Here is a 27871-nt window from a genome sequence, read left to right on the forward strand (position 1 = left end):
TTACCATGTTGCTGTCCCGGCACTAGAGAAAATATTGGCCCCCACGCCCATCCCACTCCCTCTTTCCCTCCATGAGCCCCATTCACCTTTTGGGAGCACAAGCCCGCATTTCTGAAACGCTTCACTTCTGGAGATATCGAAAGGGTTAAAAGTTGAAAGATTCAAGATTCGATTAAAACAGGCTGCGAGACAATATGGAGCCATTTAGTCATTGAAGTGAGCAGCTGGTCACTTATATGTATGTTGAGTATTTGAGTGTAACTTGTTACTATGCAAATAATAATCTGAGTTGTGTATAGTAATTCATGACATTGTCTGTATTTGAGTGTACCTTGTTACTCTGCGAATAATAATCTGATGACATCGTCTGTATGTTAAGTATGATTTGGTTTGTGCATAGTAGTTCAGAAAGCAGTTAGTCGTGATTTCAGGACAATGACATATTTGATTCTACATCGTCTGCATGTTAATTGTCTAAATGTACTGTACAAAGTTCAAAAGCTTTTTTGGTATAAAGATCAGAGTCTGATACACACACACATTAGACACTAGACACTGGGAATGCGGACAGTCTGTGTGTCACAAGCAGCCACGGAAATTGGAACAAGCAGAGAGCTGCCTTTGTGAAGTGTCACAGTAACTTTCATACTTGGTTTGTATAGCATGAATGTCTAAATAAAAGACCTGCTCCTACCATTACTACAACTATGTGTGTAATTTGACATTTAAAGCAACAAAGCGAAAAGATCAAGAAAGCTGACCCTCAGCCTCCCTCCTTGCCCCGCAACCCCCGATTCCCTCACTGACTGTTGCCGACACGTCAGCCGGTCACGGTTCTCTGCTCATTGCTCAGTCAACCAGCCTTTATTCCCCCATCACCAATATTTTTTATTACTAGTAAACAAAAGTGTACAATAAAAATGGAAAATACACAACTTATTTTTTTTTTTTAAGACCCATACGATTTTTATCTCAAATTGCTTGCAGCAGTGTCCAGATTAATGTTTTATTCCTGACGACCCCGGGACGATCCTGGAAGGTTGAAATCCTAGCTGGAGGCCAACAAGGGGCCCGGACAGCTTGGCGGACCCTTTGAAATCTTCTCGTAGACCCCTAGGGGGCCCTGCTCTAACTAACCTACCAACAGTCCCTGGGATTGATCCTGCACCTGATGATTTCGTTTTATAAGTACTAGATATCAATATAAAAGAGACTTATGCAAGCTGTGTCCTAAATCGGGCACAATAGGCTTATGGCGCATTTATACTCGAGTTAACTGGTTCTTCATGGTCCGCGGAGAACATCTAGACATGCAGCAGAAGGGACTCCTTTGGGCTTTAACCTTTTTGTGCACTTGCTGGTAAAATTGTCATTTGAAAAGCAGAGTGTGCAAGTGTTTTTTGATTGTCGGGTGCTTTACTGTTTTGGTTACTGAACGGTAGTAGATGTTTGATAAAAAATTGACACTTGACGTACATTTACCTGTATTGTGAGAGTGTAAACAAGGTATTTCCGACTGAAATTAGTGCATGTGGCTCATGCGGTGTCACTGCAGGCACACCTGTAACTAGTCAGCGATTTCTATTGGACAACACTGTGTTACTATGGACTATACACGCACCACTGTCGGAGTTCTCGATCAGGCCAACATCCCCAGCATCGAAGCACTGACCACACTTGGCCAGCTCTGCTGGGCGGGCCACAGTGTTCGCATGCCCGACACAAGACTCCCAAAGCAAGCGCTCAATTTGTAACTCCTACACGGCAAGCAAGTGTGCAGAGGAAAGGTTTCAAAGACACCCTCAAAGCCTCCTTGATAAAATGCAACATCCCCACCAACACCTGGGAGTCCCTGGCCAAAGACTGAGCGAAGTGGAGGAAGAGCATCCAGGAGGGCGCCGAGCACCTCGAGTCTCGTCGCCAAGAGCATGCAGAAACCAAGCGCAGGCAGCGGAAAGAGCGTGCGGCAAACCAGACTCCCCACCCACCTGTGACAGACACTGTACTTCCCGTATTTCAGTCACATGAGAACTCACTTTTAGAGTGGAAACAAGTCTTCCTTGACTTTGAGGGACTGCCTATAATGATGATGATGACTATAGACAATCTTTACTCTCCTCTCCCTTATCATAGAATCTTACAGCACAGAACGACGTCACCATTCGGTCCATCGTGCCAAGCTCTTTCAAAGAGCTCTCCAATTAGTCCCACTTCCCTGCGCTTTCCCCACAGCCCTGCAATTTTTTCCTTTTCAAGTATTTATCCCATTCCCTTTTGAAAGGTAGTGTTGAATCTGTTTCCACCACCCTTTCAGGCAGTGCATTCCAGATCACAACTACTTGGAGTAAAAAAAATTCTCTTCACATCGCCTCTGGTTCTTTTGCCTATCACCTTAAATCTGTGTCCCCTGGTATCTGACCCTTCTGCCAGAGCAAAGAGTTTCTCCCTATTTACTCTTATCAAAACCCCCCATAACTCTGAACACTATCTTCTTGTAGCCAAGTTTTACATTGGTTACTTTCCAGACCCCAGCACAATTTGTATATTTATATTTATTTATCTGCATCCCATGCTGACCTGCATCCACTCAGTGTTTCCCCGTACCCCTCACTACTCCCACACAGCTCCTTTGAGGAGTGCTTGTTTACGACCCAGTTCAGCCAACTTCTTGCCCATTCCCAAGGTTTACACTCAATCCCCACGGTTTTGAATTCAACTAAAAGCGTCTTGTGTGGAATTTTCTCAAAAGCCTTGGACCCATCAATGGAATTGCTTCAATTATAAATGACAGCATGATTTACTTAATAATATTTTCATAGGATGGGCCGAGTTTCCTGCCCCGACTTAAAATTATAACAACTTAAGAGCCGTTAGCGTTTTATGCCTTTAAGCTCCAAGCATTTAATAGCAAAATACTTAAGTTAATACTTTAGAAAATTAGTGGATACTTCAAACAAACGGCCTATTATTGAATTTAAAAGCATTTGACATTTAGCAGCTGGCCATTCATTCCAAGGGAATCAAAATTTAAGGAAGAAAATACAAACGTTTAAGGTTTTGAGTTTATAAATCACAGGACTATCACGTTCCTAGTGTGAGCTCCAGATTCACCTTCATATTACTGAATTTAATGATAGCGTTATTCTTCCTATAAATTCAACAACCTCTCTCTCTAACTAAACTGTGCCCTGTTATTATCTTTGGGGCTGTGTTGATCCAAGACAAGGTTCATAACGTTACTATTATCTCAGTTGGAGAATCACAATTATCGAGTTTAACATTCCTCGCCCCCCCCCCCCCATAAGAACAGTATACTTGGAAAGGGGTTACCCAGTGACACTTACTCCAAGACAAAAGGGGATGCGTGGGTAACCCAAACCTAAACAACACTTTTTTTTTAAAAAAGGGAACACCTTTAGCAATGGGATATTACGCGTTGAGAATACTTTGTGATAATGTTCCCTATAAGCCGCGGAACTGTAGAGCTCTCTGTCGGTCCCATGCAGCCCGGGACCAGATTTTTCAATGTCACAGTTCACACACCTGTGAATAGGCCGGACAGCTCCTTAAAAGGAACATAGGAACAGGACGAGGCCATTGAGCCCCTCGAGTCTGTTCCACCACTCAATGAGATCGTGGCTGATCTGCAACATAACTCCATATATTCGCCTTTGGCCCATATCCCTTAATACCTTTGGTTAACAAAAATCTATCAATCTCAATTTAAAATTAACAATTGATCTAGCATCAATTGCCGTTTGCGAAAGAGAGTTCCAAACTTCTACCACTCTTTGTGTGTAGAAATGTTTCCTAATTTCACTCCTGAAAGGTCTGGCTCTAATCTTCAGACTATGCCCCTAGTCCTAGACTCCCCAACCAGCGGGAATAGCTTCTCTCTATCTACCCTATCTGTTCCCCTTGATATCCTGAAAACTTCCATCAGATCACCCCTTAACCGTCTAAATTCAAGGGAACACAACCTTAATTTGTGTAATCTCTCCTTGTAACTTAACCCTTGAAGTCCGGATATCATTCTGGTAAACCTACGCTCCACTCCCTCCAAGGCCAATATATCCTTCCTCAGGTGTGGTGCCCAGGACTGCTCACAGTGCTCCAGGTGTAGTCTAACCAGGGCTTTGTACAGCTGCAGCATAAGGTCTACCCCCTTTGTATTCTAGTCCTCTGGATGTCTTCCATGTGCCTTTTTGATTATTTTCTGGACCTGTGCATGACATTTTAATGATCTATGTACCAGGATCCCAAGTCTCTGGACCTCCACTGTTTTTAACCATTCACCATTTAGAAAGTACCCTGTTCTATCCTTTTAAGGTCCAAAGTGGATGACCTCACATTTGCCGACATTGAAATCCATATGGCACAGTTTTGCCCATTCACTTAATCTGTCGATAACCCTTTGCAATTTTGTGCTTTCATCTACACTGCCTAGAATTCCACCTATCTTTGTGTCATCGGCAAATTTGGATATATGGCTTTCTAAGTCGTTAATAAATACTGTGAATAGTTGAGGCCCCAACACAGATCCCTGTGGGACACCATTAGTCACATCCTGCCAGTTTGAGCACCTACCCATTATCTCTATTCTCTGTCTCCTAACCAGGTCAATAATTTGCCATCAATTATGTGAGCTTCTACCTTAGATAACAGTCTCTTCTGTGGGATTTTACCAAATGCCTTCTGGAAGTCCACGTAAACAACATCCTCCACCTGCTCCACAACGACATCCGTGATCCTTACCAACGGATCCATCACAGACCCAATCCACGCAAGCAGGGCTGCGTCATTGCCCCAACCCTCTTCTCAATCTTCCTCGCTGGCATGCTCCACCTCACAGACAACAAGCTCCCTGCTGGAGTGGAGCTAAACTACAGAACCAGTGGGAACCTGTTCAACCTTCGTCATCTCCAGGCCAGGTCCAAGACCACCCCAACCTCTGTCACCGAGCTACAGTACGCAGACGATGCCTGTGTCTGTGCACACACAGAGGCTGAACTCCAGGACATAGTCGATGTATTTACTGAGGCGTACGAAAGCATGGGCCTTACGCTAAACATCAGTAAGACAAAGGTCCTCCACCAGCCTGTCCTCGCCGCACAGCACTGCCCCCCCAGTCATCAGGATCCATGGCGAGGCCCTGGACAACGTGGACCACTTCCCCTATCTCGAGAGCCTCCTATCAACAAGAGCAGGCATTGACGACGAGATCCAACACCACCTCCAGTGCGCCAGTGCAGCCTTCGGCCGCCTGAGGAAAAGTGTGTTTGAAGATGAGGCCCTCAAAACTGCCACCAAGCTCATGGTCTACAGGGCTGCAGTAATACCCACCCTTCTGTATGGCTCAGAAACATGGACCAGGTACAGTAGAAATACCACCAACGATGTCTCCGCAAGATCCTACAAATCCCCTGGGAGGACAGACGCACCAACATCAGCGTCCTCGTCCAGGCTAACATCCCCAGCATCGAAGCACTGACCACACTTGATCAGGCCACATAGTTTGCATGCCAGACACGAGACTCCCAAAGCAAGCGCTCTACTCGGAACTCCTTCACGGTAAACGAGCCAAAGGTGGGCAGCGGAAACATTACAAGGACACCCTCAAAGCCTCCCTGATAAAGTGCAACATGAGGAAGTGCATCCGAGAGGGCGCTGAGCACCTTGAGTGTCGTCGCCGAGAGCATGCAGAGATCAAGCGCAGGCAGCGGAAAGAGCGTGCGGCAAACCAGTCCCACCCACCCCTTCCCTCAACGACGATCTGTCCCACCTGTGACAGGGACTGTGGTCCTCGTATTGGACTGTTAGCCACCTAAGAACTCATGTTAAAAGTGGAAGCAAGTCTTCCTCGATTCCGAGGGACTGCCTATGATTGATGATGAGACATTCCCCTGTCCACTACTTTATCACTGTTATGTTATTTAACCCTTGGCAACCTGTATCACACCACCTCCCTTGGGAGCACTGTATATAAGCAGACCTCCCACACTGTACCTGCACTCTGGAGTCTGGAGTCTAATTAAAGGAGCTAAGGTCACACTAACTCATTGCATACAGTACTCAGTTTTATCCTTTATTATGAGCATAATAATCACCTCTTCAAAAAATTCCATCAGGTTTGTCAGGCATGACCTACCTTTCACAAAAAAAATTAAGGGGAACATTGTTTGTGACACGCCTAACTTTTTCAGTCCTTAAGAACATAAGAAAATAGAAACAGGAGTAATCACCACCTTCTCAGGGCAACGGGGGATCAGCAATTAACCCAGCCTTGCTAGCGTGGCGCACATCCCAAGAACTATTCACTAGGTTCACTAGATTGATTCCTGGGATGAAGGTTCACTAGATTAATTCCTGTGATGAGAGGGTTGTCCTATGAGGAGAAATTAAATAGATTGGGCCTATACTGTCTGGAGTTTAGAAGAATGAGAGGTGATCTCATTGATACATAGAAGATTCTGAGGGGTGATTGATAGTGTAGATGCTGAGAGGATGTTTCCCCTGACTGGAATGTCTAGAATTAGCGGGTATAGTCTCAGGGTAAGGGGTCGACCTTTTAAGACAGCGATGAGGAGGCATTCCTTCACTTAGAGGGGTGGTGAATCTTTGGAATTCTCTACACGAAAGGGCTGTGGATGTCGAGTCTCTGAATATATTCAAGGCTGAGACAGATAGATTTTTGGACTCTAGGTGAATCAAGAGATTATGGGGATCGGGCGGGAAAGTGGAGTTAGGATCATAGAAACGTAGAAAATAGGCGCAGGAGTAGGCCATTCGGCCCTTCGAGCCTGCACCGCCATTCAATGAGTTTAGGGCTGAACATGCAACTTCAGTACCCCATTCCTGCTTTCTCGCCATACCCCTTGATCCCCCTAGTAGTAAGGACTATATCTAACTCCTTTTTGAATATATTTAGTGAATTGGCCTCAACAATTTCCTGTGGTAGAGAATTCCACAGGTTCACCACTCTCTGCATAAAGATGGGCCTTGGCTGCAAACTTTGTCTCGGATAACATGGGAGCATCCACTCCACTCAAGCTCTCACACGACAAGTGCTACCTACCACCCTAGATTGTAAGCATCCCATTGGTTAAGTAGTGGTTCCCGCAAGATGTCTCCGCAAGATTCTACAAATCCCCTGGGAAGACAGAAGCACCAACATCAGCTTCCTCGACCAGGCCAACATCCCCAGCATTGAAGCACTGACCACACTTGATCAGCTCCGCTGGGCAGGCCACATTGTTCGCATGCCTGACATGAGACTCCCAAAGCAAGCGCTCTACTCGGAACTCCTTCACGACAAACGAGCCAAAGGTGGGCAGAGGAAACGTTACAAGGACACCCTCAAAGCCTCCCTGATAAAGTGCAACATCCCCACCGACACCTGGGAGTCCCTGGCCAAACAGCGCCCTAAGTGGAGGAAGTGCATCCAGGAGGGCGCTAAGCACCTCAAGTCTCGTCGCCGAGAGCATGCAGAAACCAAGCGCAGGCAACGGAAGGAACGTGCGGCAAACCTGTCCCACCCTCCCTTTCCTTCAGCGACTGTCTGTCCTACCTGTGACAGGGACTGTGGTTCTCGTATTGGACTGTTCAGCCACCTAAGGACTCATTTTACGAGTGGAAGCAAGTCTTCCTCGATTCCGAGGGACTGCCTATGATGAGTGATTCCTGCATGCCAAGGCTCCGTTACATTAGGCTATCTTAATCCTGATTTCGGTTTCCGCAACTGTCAGCTGCAATGTTGGGGGTTGAAAAGCCATGATAAGCCGGGCCAGCTTCTGACCGATGGACAATATGGAGATCAGTGGTCAGTGAGCATTCTGAATGCAAGCGAAATACAGGCTTCTGATTCATGACAGTTTTCCCACGGGTTTTCCATTGACAGGAGTCATGTAATTGTCTTTTTTCAGACCCACTGTCTACACAGTAGTTTTCTGCAGCAGTTTGTCTAACAACTAATAGCCTTCCATATTCCAACTGACATGTTTGTGAAATGGGATGAAATGTGGATTTCCTGAATAATGTAGCGGTATCCACATTATACAATTCTCATTTCATACTGCGGGTGGGGAATAAAATACTTGGCACAAGATGAAATGCCGTGCTGCAAGGACAAAACTCTCTGAAAGGAATCGGGATCCTTCACAAACATACTGTGTAATTTTTATGATTTACCTATAAGTAGTTTGTGGAAAAAAAAACATAAGGAACAAAAAGAGGGGAGAAATATTGAGAGAAGGAAATGCTATTAATTTTAATACTTACGATAGGAGTGCATGAAAAAAGTCTAGAGAGTTGGAAACGCATGCAAAAGAGCTTAAGAGCAATATAATGAGAACAGAGACCAGTGACTGGGAGATTAAATCCCAGGGAACAGATCACCCAGAAGGAGAAAGCAGATGGAGGAGTGAGAACATGGGCAAGAATGGCCTTGGCAATCGCAGTAAGATATTATAGAAGTAAATGCAGTGGCTGATGCAGCAAAGATAGTGTGAATTGAAGTTCAGATAGTGAAGAAATTATAATTACTAGTCGCTGTACATCGAATGGGGTTTCAATAACATAAAATAGATGAATGAACAGTGCATTAATCTACCCTCTTTGATACATAAAATAGATACATAAGAACATAAGAAATAGGAGCAGGAGTAGGCCATATGGCCCCTTGAACCTCCTCCACCTCTCAATAAGATCATAGCTGATCTGATCATGGCCTCAACTCCACTTCCCTGCCCGCTCCCCATAACCCTTGACTTCCTTATCTTTCAAAAATCTGTCTATCTCCATCTTAAATATATTCAATGACCCAGCCTCCACAGCTCTCAGGGGTAGAGAATTCCAAAAATTCATGACCCTCAGAGAAGAAATTCCTCCTCATTTCCATTTTAAATGGACGACCCCTTATTCTGAGACAATGCCCCCTAGTTCTAGACTCCGCCACGAGAGGAAGATGTAGTATAATGTGGGAAAATGTGAGGTTATCCACTTTGACAGAAAAAATAGAAAAGCAAATTATAATTTAAATGGAGAAAAATTGCAAAGTGCTGCAGTACAGAGGGATCTGGGGGTCCTTATGCATGAAACACCAAAAGTTAGTATGTAGGTACAACAAGTAATCAGGAAGGCAAATAGAATGTTGGCCTTTATTGCAAGGGGGATGGGGTATAAAAGCAGAGAAGTCTTGCTACAACTGTACAGGGTATTGGTGAGGCCACACCTGGAGTACTGCATACAGTTTTGGTCTCCGTATTTAAGGAAGGATATACTTGCATTGGAGGCTGTTCAGAGACGGTTCACGAGGTTGATTCCGGAGACGAGGGACTTATGAGGATAGGTAGAGTAGATTGGGCCTATACACATTGGATTCAGAAGAATGTGAGGTGATCTTATTGAAACTTATAAAATAATGAGGGGGCTCGACAAGGTGGATGCAGAGAAGATCTTTCCACTCACAGGGAAAACTAAAACTAGGGGACATCGTCTTAGAATAAGGAGCCGCCCATTTAAAATGGAGATGAGGAGAAATTTCTTCTCTGAGGTTGTGGGTCTGTGGAATTCTCTGCCCCAGAGAACTGTGGAGGCTGCGTCATTGAATATATTTAAGGCAGTGATAGACAGATTTCTGAGCGATAAGGAAGTAAAGGGTTATGGGGAACGGGCAGGGAAATGGAGCCAAGTCCATGATCAGATCAGCCATGATCTTATTGAATGGTGGAGGAGGCTCGAGGGGCCAGATGGCCTACTCCTGCTCCTATTTCTTATGTTCTTAGGAAACATCCTCTCTGCATCTACCCTGTCAAGCCTCCTCAGAATCTTGTACGTTTCAATAAGATCATCTCTCATTTTTCTAAACTCCAATGAGTGTAGGCCCAACCTGCTCAACCTTTCTTCATATGGCAACCCCTTCATCTTAGGAATCAGTCTCGTGAATCTTCTCTGAACTGCCTCCAATGCAAGTATATACCTCCTTAAATAAGCAGACTAATACTGTACGCAGTACTCTAGGTGTGGTCTCACCAAAGCGCTGTGTAGTTGTAGCAGGACTTCCTTACTCTATCCCCTTTGCAATAAAGGCCAACATTCCATTTGCTTTCCTAATTACTTCCTGTACCTGCATGCTAACTTTTTGAGTTTCATGTACAAGGACCCCCCGATCCCTCTGTACCGCACTTTCTCTCTTAACATAAACTTTAAAATATAGACTCACATCTTACCTTGTAGAACAGGTTAGTATTTGAATACTAGCTCAGCTCAGCCCAACATTAGCGTCCTCAACCAGGCCAACATCCCCAACATCGAAGCACTGATCACACTTGATCAGCTCTGCTGGGCAGGCCACATTGTTCGCATGCCAGACACGAGACTCCCAAAGCAAGCGCTCTACTCGGAACTCCTTCACAGCAAACGAGCCAAAGGTTGGCAGAGAAAACATTACAAGGACACCCTCAAAGCCTCCCGGATAAAGTGCAACATCTCCACTGACACCTGGGAGTCCCTGGCCAAAGACGGCCCTAAGTGGAGGAAGTGCATCCGGGAGGGCGCTGAGCACCTGGAGTCTCATCGCCAAGAGCATGCAGAAATCAAGCGCAGGCAGCAGAAAGAGCGTGCGGAAAACCTGTCCCACCCTCCCCTTCCCTCAACTACTAACTGTCCCACCTGTGACAGGGACTGTGGTTCTCGTATTGGACTGTTCAGCCACCTAAGGACTTATATTAAGAGTGGAAGCAAGTCTTCCTCGATTCCGAGGGACTGCCTATGATGATAATGACTAGCTCAGCTATTCGGTTATTGGCTACCAGACCTGAAACTGATCACAGACAGACATGTGGCCCAATACCCTATCTGTAACTGGAGGGCTTTGCCCGTCAGAGGGCTGCAGCAAATCAAATACCCTTTCTCCTACCCGATGAGTTTCAAACACAGCTATCACTTAAACCTACTAACCCCAGACAGGTGCTTGCTTCCTCGTTTCCTTGTCAAAGAGGCTTTGAACCACTTCTGCAGCTGTACTGAAGCAAAACGCAGTTGATGCCTGCATTTCTTGTTATTAGTACATTAGATTAAACAGCCACACATCAATACTGCACAGTTAGCTAACTTCTGACAGTGGTGAAGTTGACAGTGATGGACTCAGGTTGATGAAATTAGGAACACTTTAGAGAGGCCCTTGTGTTTGTCCCAAAAACTCACACCCCGTGGACCCTTCTCCAGCCAACTAACAATGCAAAATACAAGTTAAAAAATCCAACACAGAATATTTTTTCTCACTCCAGGCTTTTCAACATTCCATTGTTGTAGAACGCGAGCTACTTTTACCTACCAGGCGGTAATGTCTCCATATTCTGCGCTTTTCCTTCCGCATTACTGCTCTGGCCATTCTTTTGTTTATTTGGATCTATAGAATTCCACTCATCCTACAAAACAGAGTCACAAAGAACAAGTTGACTGTAAAAGGAGCAGTATTAATTCCATGACATTATTGTAAACATCTTTAAAACGCTATTGTGGTTTGAGAAACATCTCTTACATATTAAAATCGTTGAATGGGTTGCAACACTGTATTTCCAAATGCACTAGGATGTTCCAAGTACACTATCTCACAATAAAAATAGATAAACTTTTATGGCCAGTATAACCCCACCCTCCCCTTCCCTTCCCGCTGAGCACATTTTTACTGGCCTGCTAAACAACTCCCCGATCCCCAACTGGGAAGTGAAATTAACTTTGTCCACTCTCATTCCCCCCTACTCCATAAAGCACCAAAATGGGAAATTGTTAGTCTCCTCCCACCACTGATTAGCCAAATATCCTCCAACTTCCTCACTCATCCTCTTCTCTCTCTCCCTTTCCTATCTCCCTCCCATGTCCGACTCCCTCCCCATCTCTCTCCCGCTTCTCCCTCACCACCTCCCACCACTCAAAGATCTAGCGATCTCTGTGGCATGAGGTTCAGCTCTCCCGATGTTAATTTCATGCTGGGGGTGAAGTCTAGGGGATCTTCAGCGTCCAGCAACAGTGATCATCAAGCTGGCTAAGCAGCCAATCACATTGAAGAATTGTGACAGCACAGACAGCAAACCAGGAAGTAGAATACACTTGACTTTCTTTCAATTCTTAATCATTTTAGAGAGCAAAATAAAGATTGAGAACACATACAGATAGAATCTGAAATATCAAACTTTAAAAACTAAAAAAATGATATATTAAAAACCATGGAATTTTTAACATTTAACTTTCCACAAATATAACATTTTTTCAGAGCCAGAACTGTTGTGCAGCAGTAATTATGACTCAATATGGCATTAAAAAAATCAGTTACACCTCATTCAACAAGGCTCAACATCTCAGAACTTTTTCTTTTAAAAGAGCGACATTACAGAATAAAAGCTTGGACAGGTTAGGTGAGTGGGCAAATGCATGGCAGATGCAGTATAATGTGGATAAATGTGAGGTTATCCACTTTGGGGGCAAAAACAGGAAGGCAGAATATTATTTGAATGGCGGCAGATTAGAAAAAGGGGAGGTGCAACGAGACCTGGGTGTCATGGTTCATCAGTCATTGAAAGCTGGCATGCAGGTACAGCAGGTGGTGAAGAAGGCAAATGGCATGTTGTCCTTCATAGCCAGGGGATTTGAGTATAGGAGCAGGGAGGTCTTACTGCAACTGTACAGGGCCTTGGCGAGGCCACACCTGGAATACTGTGTTCAGTTTTGGTCTCCTAATCTGAGGAAGGACGTTCTTGCTATTGAGGGAGTGCAGCGAAGGTTCACCAGACTGATTCCCGGGATGGCAGGACTGACATATGAGGAGAGACTGGATCGACTGGGCCTGTATTCACTGGAGTTTAGAAGGATGAGAGGGGATCTCATAGAAACAAATAAAATTCTGACGGGATTGGACAGGTTAGATGCAGGAATAACGTTCCAGATGTTGGGGAAGTCCAGAACCAGGGGACACAGTCTAAGGATAAGGGGTAAGCCATTTAGGACCGAGGTGAGGAGAAACTTCTTCACTCAGAGAGTTGTTAACTTGTGGAATTCTCTACCGCAGAAAGTTGTTGAGGCCAGTTCGTTAGATATATTCAAAAGGGAGTTAGATATGGCACTTATGGTTAAAGGGATCAAGGGGTATGAAGAGAAAACAGGAAAGGGGTACTGAGGTGAATGATCAGCCATGATCATATTAAATGGTGTTGCAGGCTCGAAGTGCCAAATGGCCTACTCCTGCACCTTGTTTCTATGTTTCTAAGCTTAAGTTCTCGACAGTTCTGTGATTTCTCAAAGATTGCTGGCCGTGGGGTGTTCAACAGCCCACCCTGTGGAGAAGCGTAGAATCACAACCCAACTTCTGGATTTCCACGGTTATGTGCGCATGTACTATCTCCAGAACTTGCTGTCAGTTTCAGAGAGTCATCATCATCGCCAAGTGCATGCAGAAACCAAGCGCAGGCAGCAGAAGGAGCGTGCGACAAACCTGTCCCACCCACCCCTTCCCTCAACGACTATCTGTCCCACCTGTGGCAGGGACTGTGGTTCTCGTATTGGACTGTTCAGCCATCTAAGGACTCATTTTTAGAATGGAAGCAAGACTTCCTCGATTATGAGGGACTACCTATGATGACAGAGAGGTAATGACACTTTCGCCATCGTTATCACCGCAATATGCAAGTCAATGAGACACATGACCAGATAATTGGTTTCTGTGACGTTGGTCGAGGGATAAGTGTTGGCCAGGACCAAAATTAACCAGGCCAACATCCCCAGCATCGAAGCACTGGCCACACTCGACCAGGCCAACATCCCCAGCATCGAAGCACTGGCCACACTCGACCAGGCCAACATCCCCAGCATCAAAGCACTGACCACACTTGACCAGGCCAACATCCCCAGCATCAAAGCACTGGCCACACTCGACCAGGCCAATATCCCCAGCATCGAAGCACTGGCCACACACGACCAGGCCAACATCCCCAGCATCAAAGCACTGACCACACTTGACCAGGCCAACATCCCCAGCATCAAAGCACTGGCCACACTCGACCAGGCCAACATCCCCAGCATCAAAGCACTAGCCACACTCGACCAGGCCAACATCCCCAGCATCAAAGCACTGACCACACTCGACCAGGCCAACATCCCCAGCATCAAAGCACTGACCACACTTGACCAGGCCAACATCCCCAGCATCAAAGCACTGGCCACACTCGACCAGGCCAACATCCCCAGCATCGAAGCACTGGCCACACTCGACCAGGCCAACATCCCCAGCATCGAAGCACTGGCCACACCCGATCAGCTCTGCTGGGCGGGCCACACTGTCCGCATGCAAGACATGAGACTCCCAAAACAAGTGCTCTACTCGGAACTCCTTCATGGCAAACAAGCCAAAGGTGGGCAGAGGAAACGTTACAAGGACACCCTCAAAGCCTCCCTGATAAAGTGCAACATCCCCACCGACACCTGGGAGTCCCTGGCCAAAGACCGCCCTAAGTGGAGGAAGTGCATCTGGGAGGGCGCTGAGCACCTCGAGTCTCGTCGCCGAGAGCATGCAGAAACCAAGCGCAGGCAGCGGAAGGAGCGTGCGGCAAACCAGTCCCACCCTCCCCTTCCCTCAATAACTGTCTGTCCCACCTGTGCCAGGGGCTATACTGTACAGCCACCTAAGAACTCAAGTTAAGAGTGGAAGCAAGTCTTCCTCGATTCTGAGGGACTGCCTATGATGATGATGATAACATTTTTGTTGCAGGGAAAACATCACAACTGAACGGTAAGCGAGTTCCTGCACAGAAGTGAACAAACTGAAGGGCGGGGGAGCGATGAGCGGGTATAAGTCAGAGGCCAGAAAACAGGTTTTTAAAAAGCTGAAGAGTTGATTTACCGAGTGAAAGGACAATGAAAGAACAAATGGGCGTGAAAATAATGAATAGGTGCTTCCAGCATTTTCTACTTTTGCAGTTTTCCTCTCATGTTCCCTGCATGCTTGCCTTTTCTATGTGCCTGCCCCGCCCCCCTCCTCCCCTGCCCCCTTCATGCCTTTTCACGACTTTACAAGCGTTTTGAAAGCCATCTTGTGCACAAACCCTATATATAGAGCAAATTAAAAAGTAAATTTATAACCTGCTCATGACAAGATCCAGCCCATTCAGCCTGGTATCAATAATGAGAAAGGCAATAGAATCAATAACCAGCAACAAATCTTTATGAAAATAACCTAATAAATGCCAGTCAACATAGTCAGAGCTGTGACCACTAATGATGTTTATAAACAAACTGTCAATCTACATTGGTTTATGTTTGAAAAAAATAGCAACCCATGATTTCGATACAAAATCTCATGATTTTTAAGAGTTTGTCTCTTGATTGGCATCAACGTTCCCATTAAGCAGCTCGTCCGCGCAATGAAGGTCACACGCAGGCTGCTTGCGGGCTTCGAAATGATTAAAAACCGTGCGTGCGCAATCATTTGAATGGGCGGCGCAGCCCTTTAAAGGGGCTGCTCACCCAATAAACAATTAGTGGGAATATTGATTGCCATTGCTACAATGTGCCCTGGAAGACATTTTGATTTAATATGTATCATGATGTTGCTAATAAGTTAGATTTAGTCCGGAAAAAGCTTGCTCCCAGAGACATGGAGGCTATTTGAGATGTTTAAAACCAATTAGCTGGAATGCCAGGCCAGCAGCCATCTCAAGGGTGTATACACTCACAGAGCATGTTGGCTCTGAGACAATGGCGATCATGGAGCTCTTTCCAGAGCTCTTCACACCTTTAGTGTTGGAATGATCTTCAATGAATAACCCCATAAGAACATAAGAAATAGGAACGGGAGTAGGCCATTCGGCCCTTCGAGCCTGCTCCACCATTCAACAAGATTATGGCTGTTCTTCTATCTCAACTCCACCTTCACGCACTATCCCCATAACCCTTAATTCCCAAAGATTCTTCGACCTCTGTCTTAAATATACACAACGGCTGAGCATCCACAGCTCTCTGGGGTAGAGAATTTCAAAGATTCACAACCCTCTGAGTGAAGAAATTTCTTCTCATCTCAGTCCTAAATGGCCGACCCTATATTCTGAGACTGTGACCCTGTGTTCTAGACTCCCCAGCCAGGGGATACATTTTCTCAGCATTAACCCTCTCAGCATTAACCCTCTCAAACCCCTCAAGAACTTTATGTGTTTCAATGAGATCACCTCTCATTCTTCTAAACTCCAGGGAATATAGGCCCAGTCTACTCAATCTCTCTTTATAGGGCAATCCCCTCATCCCAGGAACCAGTGTAGTGACCCTTGGCTGCACTCTCTCTAAGGAAAGTATGTCTTTCCTTAGGTAAAGAGACCATATCTGTACACTAGGTGTGGCCTCACCAACACCTTGTATAATTGTACAAAGACTGCTTTAATCTTATACTCTAATCCCTTTGTAACAAAAGCTAACATATCATTTGGTTTCCTAATTACTTGCTGTACCTGCCTGTTAACTTTCTGTGATTCATGTGCAAGGACACCCAGGTTCCTCTGAACACCAACATTTCCCAATCTCTCACCATTTAAATAATATTCTGCTTTTCTATTTTTCCTACCAAAATGTGCAACTTCACACTTCACCACATTGTATTCCATTTGCCATGTTCTTGCCCGCCCACTCACTTGTCTATATCTCTCTGCACCCTCTGTGTCCTCCTCACAGCTTACTTTCACACCTAACTTTGTATTATCAGCAAACTTGGATATATTACACACAGTTCCTTCATCCAAGTCATTAATATAGATTGTGAATAGCTGAGGCCCAAGCACCGGTCATTGCGGTACCCCGCTAGTTACAGCCTGCCAACCCGAAAATGTCCCGTTTATTCCTACTGTTTTCTGTCCATTAACCAATCCTCAATCATACTAATATATTACCCTCAATACCATGAGTCCTAATTTTGTGCAATAACCTCTTGTATGGCACCTTATCGATGGCTTTTTGAAAATCCAAATACACTACATCCACTGGTTCCGCCTTATCCATCCTACTAGTTACACCTTCAAAAAACTCAAACAGATTTGTCAAACACGACTTACCTTTCATAAAACCATGTCGACTCTGCCTAATCATATTATGATTTCCTCAGTGCCCTGTTATCACGTCCCTAATAATAGATTCTAGCATTTTGCCTATTACTGATGTCAGGTTAACTGGCCCATAGTTCCCCGTTTTTTTCTATTCCTCCTTTCTTAAATAGCAGGGTTACATTTGCTAGCATATGCTTCCAGTCCCTGGGAAGTGTTCTAGAATCTAGGGAATTCTGGAACACTATCTCTGCAGCTACCTCTTTTAAAACCTTGGATGCAGGTCGTCAGGTCCAGGGGATTTGTCGTCACTTAGTCCCATTAATTTCTTCAATACTGTGTCTTTACTTATACTGATTTCTTTAAGTTCCTCATTCTCTCTATTTCCCGTTACAACAATGACTACACTCCAAAAAGTACTTAATTGGCTGTAAAGCGCTTTGAGACATCCGGTGGTCGTGAAAGGCGCTATATAAATGCAAGTCTTTCTTTCTTCGCTCTAGACCCTTGGTTCCCCATTATTTCCAGAATGTGTTTTTGTGTCTTCTACTGTGAAGACAGATACAAAGTATTTGCTTAATGTCTCTGCCATTTCCTTATAATTTCTCCTGTCTCATCCTCTAATGGGCCCACATTTACTTTCACTGATCTCTTCCTATTTACATATCTATAGAAACGTTTCCAATCTGTTTTTATGTTTTTTGCTCATTTATTCTCATTCTTTTTTCTTTCCTCATCAATTTCTTAGTCCTCCTTTACTGAATTCTAAAATCTTCCCAATCCTCAGACTTACTGCTCCTTTTGGCAACATTATAAGCTTCTTCCTTTGATCTAATACTACCTTTAACTTCCCTTGTAAACCACAGTTGAACCACTTTTCCTGTGGGGTTTTTGTGTCTTAAAGGAATGAATATTTGTTGCAAATTATGTATTAATTCTTTAAATGCTAGCCATTGCTTGTCTACCGTCGTAGCTTCAAATGTAGTTTCCCAATCTACCCGAGCCAACTCTCCCCTCGTACCTACGTCATTTGCTTTGTTTAGATTTAAGACCCTAGTTCAACTAAATAATTTTCAAATTCAATATAAAATTCTATCATATTATGATCACTCTTCCCTAAAGGTCCCTTTACCACAAGGTTTTTATTTGTTCACCAGCATCCCGTCAGTCATAAAGGCCTACGGAGCTCAGCTGAAGGCGAGTGCAGCAATGATGCGTTTGCGTCTCTATGACATTCTGGCTCTACTGTCTCCAAAGACATACGAAGGTAAATGAAGTGCAATTCTTTCCCTTTTGAAGCAGTATGTTATTACAGTTGTATTATATTGTTTTGTGCGATATATGTGCGCACTAGGTCCGTGCAGCAGAGCTGGTCTCCAGTCGTCTTGGCCACTGGACCAAGACCTAGCTCTGTCAAGCCCGTGTGGTGGCTGGTGTGCAACGGCCACCCCACGTTAAAAAAATCCACGCACAGGCATCTTCCACCTTTGAGGATGTAGTTCAGGTCCTTCATTGAAACACCTGTGAACTCGTCCTTTTTTGGCGTGGAAGCAGATCATCCTCATTTCGCGGGACCGCCTATGATGATTAATTAACCCTTTCTCATTGCACAATACTAGATATAAAATAGCCTGTTCCCGAGTTGGTTCCTCAACATACTGATCTAGAAAACCATTTTGTATAAATTCCATGAATTCGTCCTCTACACTATTACTGCAAATTTGGTTTGCCCAGCCAATATGTAGATTAAAGCCCCCATGATTACCGAGAGCATGTAGAAACCAAACGCAGACAGCGGAAGGAGCGTGTGGAAAACCAGACTCCCCACCCACCCTTTCCTTCAACCACTGTCTGTCCCACCTGTGACAGGGACTGTAATTCCAGTATTGGACTGTACAGGCACCTGAGAACTCACTTTTAGAATGGAAGCACGTCTTCCTCGATTTTGAGGGACTGTATATGATGACTGTATTACCCTTGTTACATACACCTCTAATTTCCTGATTTATACTCTGCCCTACATTACCACTATGTTTGGGGGCTTATAAATAACTCCCACCAATGTTTTCTGCCCCTTGCTGTTTCTTAGCTCCACCCAAATTGATTCTACTTCTTGATTTTCCGAGCTAAGATCTGTTCTCGCTACTCTCTTTATCCTATCTTTTCCATTTTGCTTATCTCTTCTAAAAGTTAAGTATCTTGGAATATTTAGTTCCCAACCTTGGTCACTTTGCAACCACGTCTCCGTAATGGCTGCTAGATCAAACCCATTTATTTCTATCTGCTATTAATTCATCTGGTTTGTTGCGATGCTTCGTGCATTCAGCTATAGTGCCTTTAGCTTTGATTTTTTTCTATTTTTCCCTGATGTCACCTTCGTCAGTGATGCCGTATGACCTTTGGCCCTTCCTGACCCATTCTGCTTATTTTTACCCAAAACTCTGCTCTGCTCTAGAGCCTTGACATTTCTCTTGCTGCTTTTAAACTGACTCTTTCCTGAAATCCTCCTCCCGCCCCCCTCATTAGTTTAAAGCCCTGTCTACTACCCGAGGTATTCGATTCGCCAGGACGCTGGTTCCAGCCGGTTCAAGTGAAGCCCGCCCCAACGGAACAGCTCCCTCTTTCCCCAGTACTGGTGCCAGTGCCCCATAAACGAAACCCCTTCCTCCCACACCACTCTTTGAGCCACACATTTAACCTTCTAATCTGCTTGTCCCTATACCAATTTGCGCATGACTCAGGTGACAATCCAGAGATTATTACCTTTGAGCTTCTGCTTTTTAATTTGGATCCTAGCTCCTCAAACTCTCTCAGCAGAACCTAGTTCTATCTATGTCGTTGGTTTCTACATGGAACACGATGACTGGATCCTCCCCTTTTCACTCGCAAGTTCTTTTCCAGCCGCGAGGAGATATCCTTAACCCTGGCAATACAATCTTTGGTTCTATCTGTCGCAGCTGCAGAGAACAGTATCTATTCCTCTAACTATACTCATTACCACATTCCTTTTTACTCCCTCCACTTGAATGGCCCCCTGTCATCATCATCACAGGCAGTCCTTCGGAATGGAGGAAGACTTGCTTCCACTCTAAAAATGAGTCCTTAGGTGGCTGAACAGTCCAATACGAGAACCATAGTCCCCGTCACAGGTGGGACAGATAGGCGTTGAGGGAAGGGGTGGGTGGGACTGGTTTGCCGCACGCTCCTTCCGCTGCCTGCGCTCGTTTTCTGCATGCTCTCGGCGATGAGACTCGAGGTGCTCAGCGCCCTCCCGGATGCACTTCCTCCACTTAGGGCGGTCTTTGGCCAGGGACTCCCAGGTGTTGGTGGGGATGTTGCATTTTATCAGGGAGGCTTTGAGGGTGTCCTTGTAACGTTTTCGCTGCCCACCTTTGGCTCGTTTGCCGTGAAGGAGTTCCGAGTAGAGCACTTGCTTTGGGAGTTTTCATGTCTGGCATGTGAACTATGTGGCCTGCCCACCGGAGCTGATCAAGTGTGGTCAGTGCTTCAATGCTGGGGATGTTGGCCTGGTCGAGGACACTAACATTGGTGCGTCTGTCCTCCCAGGGGATTAGTAGGATCTTGCGAAGACATCGTTGGTGGTATTTCTCCAGCGACTTGAGGTCTACTGTACATGATCCATGTCTCTGAGCCATACAGGAGGGCGGGTATTACTATAGCCCTGTGGACCATGAGCTTGGTAGCAGATTTGAGGGCCTGATCTTCAAACACTCTTTTCCTCAGGCGGCCGAAGGCTGCACTGGAGGCGATGTTGAATCTCGTCATCAATGTCTGCTCTTGCTGATAAGAGGCTCCGAGGCTCTTATCTATACAGGCAGCAAGTACCTTGTATCTGTTGGACAAGGTCAACCCCAGTGTGGGGGTTTAATTAAACAACATCATTGCCATAGCTCCCACATCGAGAGGACAGATTTCTCAGTCTAGGAGGCAGCTTTAAGTGGCAGCTCGGTGATACCCAACACTGCGGGAGGGAGCAGACGTCAGCCTTTAGCCCGTCCATCTCTCCCTCTGCGCAAGTCAGTTGTGGGCAGGTTTGAGTCTCGAACAAGTACAGTGACACACGCAGGTCTCACATTTCTATGGTTTGTGCCAGTCAGTTCTGAGACTGCTGACTTGCAAAATGAGTTTGGATAAATCTCGCTGTGAAAACTGTATTCTGTGCATTCACATATTTCATGTAAAATAAACCAGTTTGTTGGTTCACGATCAGCCTCGTCCCACTAGAGGTCTTTTCAGTCCAACTCCCAAAAGATAGGAGAATGCATATGGTTGCAGGTGGGAGGTTACAGTGCCCAGTACACATGAGGAATCTTATTGGTACGGTCACTAGATCACATTATCATTTACATAGAATTACAGTGGAAAAACACCACAGAAACAGACCATTCGGCCCAACTGCTCCGTGCCAGAGTTTATGCTCCACACACGCCTCCTCCTACCCCATCAACATATCTTACTGTTCCTTTTTTCCTCGTGTGTTTATCTAGCTTCCCCTTAAATGCTTCTATGCTTTTCGTGTCAACTACTCCCTGTGGTAGCGAGTTCAATATTCTCACCACTCTCTGGGCAAAGAGGTTTCTTCTCAATTCCCTATTGGATTTATTAGTGGTTATCTTATATTTATGACCTTTAGTTTTTGACTCTCCCACAAGTGAAAACATCGTCTCTACGGTTAGATGGCTATCAGACAGTAAAGGAGCTCCCCAGTTCATAGGGTATTTGAGGTCTGCTTAGGCAGGCGTGCTCAGTGATGCTGAAGCCAAAGTCAGCATATTCATAAAGGGAGCTAGATGAGTGGCAGTGGGAGGAAAGTATTTGAGTGCTGTGCCCTATGAGTCCATGCTGAGTCCCTCCTGTTATCGATATACATGAATTGCCTGGAATCAGAGTCTCAAGACAAAGTAGTTACATTTGCAGATGACACTAAACCAGTGGTAGACTTAAAGGAGGTAGCCAAGATCGGACAAGAGCGTCTCCAGGGTTTGCCCTGGACTGACCAGTGGCAAGTTAAGTTCAAAATACTGCCTCCTGAAACAACAGGAGCCACATGCTCCCAGCCTCCTCTTCCAGTTGATCCAGTGCCACTCTATAATTCCCCTCCATCTAAAGCAAGGGTGATGCAATCTATAATCTCAGCCCTGTACATCATCTGAAGTGTGAATGTATGTGGAAGAATCATGAAAGGGTTAATAAAATGGTTCTAGGAATCAAGAAGAAAATAAGAACAGACAGACTTGGTTTCCCGTGAGAAAGTAGTGGACAAAGTAGCTTGTGTGACCATCACTGATAAACAAGGGTTTATGGCCATGACTTGATAAGGTGCACATTTGCTTCGCGTGATTAAGCCAAGTTATCCTAACACGTAGGAGATTTTGGTGTCCCTGAGCAATTCTGTTTGTTGCAATTCCGCTCGTAAAAGCATAAAGTGTTCTAAAGATAAACAGGCTGTCAATTCATGAAGCCCTAGTAACACACTGTGATTGATGAAGCGGGCCATACCTCCTCTAGTTTGTAAGAATAAAAAGGATGCGTCTATGAGGATAGGCAGACCTTTTGTCTGCCTGCCCCGGAATCTGTAGACTCTGTGCTGGCAGTTTGGTAACAGGTCCGAAGCTGCTTCAATAAAGACGTAAAGATTGAAGGTATCTGACTCGATTATTGTCGAATGCAGCTGACCACCCGAACTAGGACTTAACAGAAGTGCATCATCATCATCATTTAAAACTGAGATGAGGAGAAATTTCTTCTCTCAGAGGGTTGTAAATCTGTGGAATTCGCTGCCTCAGAGAGCTGTGGAAGCTGGGACATTGAATATGTTTAAGACAGAAATGGACAGTTTCTTAAACGATAAGGGGTTATGGGGAGCGGGTGGGCAAGTGGAGCTGAGTCCATGATCGGATCAGTCACGATCTTATTAAATGGTGGAGCAGGCTCTAGGGGGCGTATGGCCTACTCCTGCTCCTATTTCTTATGTTCTTATTATCATCATAGGCAGTTCCTCGAAGCAAGGATGACTTGCTTCCATGCCAAAAAGGATGAGTTCATAGGTGTTTCAATGAAGGACCTAATATTCCAGGTCCCGAACTATATCCTGAAGGGTGGAAGATACCTGTGCGTGGATTTTTTTTAACGTGGGGTGGCCGTTGCACACCAGCCACCACACGGGCTTGACAGAGCTAGGTCTTGGTCCAGCGGCAAGGGTTAACCAGGACGACTGGAGACCAGCTCTGCTGCACGGACTTAGTGCACATACGTATCGCAGTGTGGGCTGGCCCGTGCTGCCCTGGGGCCCTGGCCCCAATATGAAGTGCACAGTGCAGCTCTCTACTATGTTTATTTGGTGCTTCGTACTCAAGTAAGCGCACATGCATGTCACACAGAGGCCCGAGTGGTACCAACTGAGCACGGCTGACATCTTATGTAACAGAAAACAGTGACACAGGATGTAAGCTTTGCGTTAATATGTAGTTCTGAGTTCGTACACTGCGTATCAATACAGTTCCTGGATTCTGATGCATTGTAATCCAGTGTATTTTGATATCCATGGCCACCATCACTACATCAATAAAACATAACCTTCTTAGTAAACTGCCTTCAACTGATAGGTCATTTAAATGTTCTCGTGCAAATGTTTGAGGAGCTGGGGGATGGAGGAGAAAGTTTTACCTTTGAGTCGCAAGTTGTGAAAGAAAATGCACAGAAATTCATTATATGCATCTGTAGTACTTGTACGCTCAAAATCTAAAATGCAGTTTGCAGCACTAATGATAAACTAATTGGGAAGAATTCTAATCTGATGCCCCTATTAAAGCAGTAAAGTAACTCTGAGGAAGACAAGAGGGAGTAGGGCAGGATGAACACGATGAAAATGAGAGAAGATTTATTTTTAAAATTAAGGCCCGAGCACCAGCCGGTCAGATGGATAAGGGATCCGCCTTGTATTGAAGTGTCAACACTTGCATAAAGGCCTTTTCCATTACAAGTGCTTACATAGGGAGTTCCTATTATAAATGTTGACATTAGCTTCTCGGCCTTTTGGCTAAGATCATGCGTAACTGACCTGACATGGGAGTAACCATGACCCCAAAGTGGTTCTCCCTGGATCAGGAAGGTGGTTCTCCTATGCTTTTTGGAAATAGGAGGTGGGTGGGGTGGATTGACCCATCCACCTCCACGGAGGTGTGTGGGGGGCCTGACCCATCCACCTCCATGGCACAAACCTGGTATTGCAGTACTTCCAGGAACGGTGCAGTGGCTCTAGGCCTTTTGGCTAAGAGCATTGGCGCAGAGTGATCCTTGATGTGTGCAAGGTGACCTCTGGCGTTTGTGATTTGACAAAGAATTGGAAAGATTGGCAACGAAAAAATAAAAAATAAATTATAAATGTTGACATTAGATTGTGAAACTGGGGATCAGTACCAGGTGGACAACTGTGGGCAGTTCCGACACCTTTAGCAATATATAAATAGTAAGTGACAACCAATATGCTTGACAAAAGAAGTTGGAGCAAAATGTGTGCTTTGATTAGCTGGGGTTTTTTTTTAAACAATGGTAAATTCCTGGTTGTTCCTATGCATTTAGAGAATGCAACAGATTTTTGATGTGTTTGCATTTAGTGAATGGGATGCTTCAGCCAATCAGCAAGATTAGTTTAACAGATCATTCAAACTACTCTAGATTTTCTGGCCTCAAGGTGCAATTCGTTGAAGTGTGATGCCATTTTGACATGCCACAAATGTGTCAATGTGGCTCAGCGGGTAGCACTTTCATCTGTGTCTGTAGTTTGAGTTCAAATACCACTTCAGAGACTGAAGTACATAATCTATGCTAACACTCCAGTGCAGTACTGAGGGATGTAAAAGATCCCATGGCACTATTCAAAGATGAGCAAGGGAGTTCTCCCCGCTGCCCTGACCAATGTTTATCTTGTAACCAACATCGCTAAAACAGATTATCCGGTCATTATTACATTGCTGTCCTCCACCAGCCTGACCCCGCCACACAGCACTGCCCCCCAGTCATCAAGATCCATAGCGCGGCCCTGGACAACGTTGACCATTTCCCATGCCTCGGGAGCCTCTTATCAACAAGAGCAGACATTGACGACGAGATCCAACACCGCCTCCAGTGCACCAGTGCAGCCTTCGGCCGCCTGAGGAAAAGAGTGTTTGAAGACCAGGCCCTCAAATCCACCACCAAGGTCATGGTCTACAGGGCTATAGTAATACCCGCCCTCCTATATGGCTCAGAGACATGGACCATGTACAGCAGACACCTCAAGTCGCTGGAGAAATACCACCAACGATGTCTCCGCAAGATCCTACAAATCCCCTGGGAGGGCAGACGCACCAACGTTAGCGTCCTCGACCAGGCCAACATCCCCAGCATTGAAGCACTGACCACACTTGATCAGCTCCGGTGGGCAGGCCACATTGTTTGCATGCCAGACACGAGGCTCCCAAAGCAAGCGCTCTACTCGGAACTCCCTCATGGCAAACGAGCCAAAGGTGGGCAGAGGAAATGTTACGGGGACACCCTCAAAGCCTCCCTGATAAAGTTCAACATCCCCACCGACACCTGGGAGTCCTTGGCCATAGACCGCCCTAAGTAGAGGAAGAGCATCCGGGAGGGCGCTGAGCACCTCGAGTCTCATCACCGAGAGCATGCAGAAATCAAGCGCAGGCAGTGGAAGGAGTGTGCGGCAAACCTGTCCCACCCACCCTTTCCCTCAACGAATGTCTGCCCCACCTGTGACAGGGACTGTGGTTCTCGTATTGGACTGCTCAGCCACCTAAGGACTCATTTTTAGAGCGGAAGCAAGTCTTCCTCGATTCCGAGGGACTGCCTGGGAGCTTGCTGTGCGCAAATTGGCTGCCACGTTTCCTACATTACAACAGTGACTACACTCCAAAAGTACTTCATTGGCTGTAAAGCCCTTTGGGACGTCCGGTGGTCGTGAAAGGCGCCTTAGAAAAGCAAGCTTGCTCTTTCTAACTTATTTTTTTCAGTAAACAGAAGGGTTCGAATTAGATAAGATAGGTGCTGGTATGTAGCAACTTGCTGGGCAGAACCCACATAACAAAGAGAGGCAGTCCGTGAAGAACTTGGGAGGGGACTAGGCTAAAAACGAGTGTTTTCCTGGGAGCACCTGTCTCTTACTTAGAAACACGGAAACTTCCCGAGGCATTTAAAAGAAAAAAATATTGTACGGTCCTGCAATCAACAACTTAATCCTGGAGTGTTTGCTTGGGAAGGAAAGAAAAACCTAGGTTTAACAAAATTATTACTTCTTTAAGTTGCAAAAGAAGATTCCCAATTGGAGCACTGACATTGCGTATACATGCACGTCGTCACTGCGCATCACCAGATAATAAACTATTTATTAAAAAAATGTCACGGGTTAAATAAGAGCTCCCGCAAAGATCTGCTCAGGGAATTCTTCTAACAATAGTTAGAATACCATTAAGAACAAAAGTAGACACTGACAATTGCTGGCAAGGGCACCATCAAAGCACCGCAGTTGTGCAAACGCTTCAGCAACTTGGACATGAACCAAGAGATTGAAATGTTTAAATGGCCGGGCGTTATATACCTATAATATAGGCTTTTTTTCACCATTAAGTATTTTAGGGATTTTCAAATTCGAGCAGAAGCAGAGCCTTGGAGCAGTGTCTCTCTAACATTCTGACCACAATACGATATATAGTACATGGGTAGGCATAAAACAGGCGGACGAAAGTCACTTCAGCGGCCGTGCCTAAGTGGGTAGCACTCGGGAGTCAGCTTTGAGTCCCACTCCAGAGGCTTGAGCACATAACCTGGACGGACACTCCAGTGCCTTGCAGTGCAGCAGGGGGCTGACACTCCAGTGCAGTGCAGCAGGGGGGCTGAAATTCCAGTGCAGTGCAGCAGGGGGCTGACACTCCAGTGCAGTGCAGCAGGAGGGCTGACACTCCAGTGCAGTGCAGCGGGGGGGGGGGGGGGATTACACTCCAGTGCAGTGCAGCGGGGGGGGGGGGGCTGACACTCCAGTGCAGTGCAGCGGGGGGCGGGGGGATTACACTCCAGTGCAGTGCAGCGGGGGGGGATTACACTCCAGTGCAGTGCAGCGGGGGGGGGGGGGCTGACACTCCAGTGCAGTGCAGCGGGGGGCGGGGGGATTACACTCCAGTGCAGTGCAGCGAGGGGGGCTGACACTCCAGTGCAGTGCAGCGGGGGGATTACACTCCAGTGCAGTGCAGCGGGGGGGGGGGGGCTGACACTCCAGTGCAGTGCAGCGGGGGGGGGTGAGGGGGATTACACTCCAGTGCAGTGCAGCAGGGGGGGGGGCTGACAATCGAGTGCAGTGCAGCAGGGGGCTGAAATTCCAGTGCAGTGCAACGGGGGGGCTGACAATCGAGTTCAATGCAGCAGGGGGGCTGACACTCCAGTGCAGTGCAGTGCAGCGGGGGGGGGGGGGGGGGGGGCAGGGGGGGATTACACTCCAGTGCAGTGCAGCGGGGGGTCGGGGGGGATTACACTCCAGTGCAGTGCAGCGGGGGGGCTGACAATCGAGTGCAGTGCAGCAGGAGGGCTGACACTCCAGTGCAGTGCAGCAGGAGGGCTGACACTCCAGCTCAGTGCAGCAGGGGGGGCTGACACTCCAGTGCAGTGCAGCAGGGGGGGCTGACACTCCAGTGCAGTGCAGCAGGGGGGGCTGACACTCCAGTGCAGTGCAGCAGGGGGGGCTGACACTCCAGTGCAGTGCAGCAGGGGGGCTGAAATTCCAGTGCAGTGCA

The 27871-nt window shown here is 46.1% G+C and overlaps 1 protein-coding gene and 1 pseudogene across 1 annotated transcript in view; one reads left to right on the forward strand and one right to left on the reverse strand.

Annotated features, from left to right (window-relative positions):
* galnt2 (UDP-N-acetyl-alpha-D-galactosamine:polypeptide N-acetylgalactosaminyltransferase 2) overlaps window positions 1-27871 on the reverse strand; it is a 113293-nt gene that overhangs the window by 79195 nt on the left and 6227 nt on the right. Inside the window, exon 2 of the mRNA XM_070884823.1 lies at window positions 11333-11426. Coding sequence (XP_070740924.1) covers window positions 11333-11426 — 94 coding nt within the window. The remainder of the gene's footprint in view (window positions 1-11332; window positions 11427-27871) is intronic.
* LOC139267562 (U2 spliceosomal RNA) lies at window positions 24113-24350 on the forward strand (annotated as a pseudogene).

Source organism: Pristiophorus japonicus, chromosome 7, assembly GCF_044704955.1.
Source record: "Pristiophorus japonicus isolate sPriJap1 chromosome 7, sPriJap1.hap1, whole genome shotgun sequence".
NCBI classification, from domain to species: domain Eukaryota; kingdom Metazoa; phylum Chordata; class Chondrichthyes; family Pristiophoridae; genus Pristiophorus; species Pristiophorus japonicus.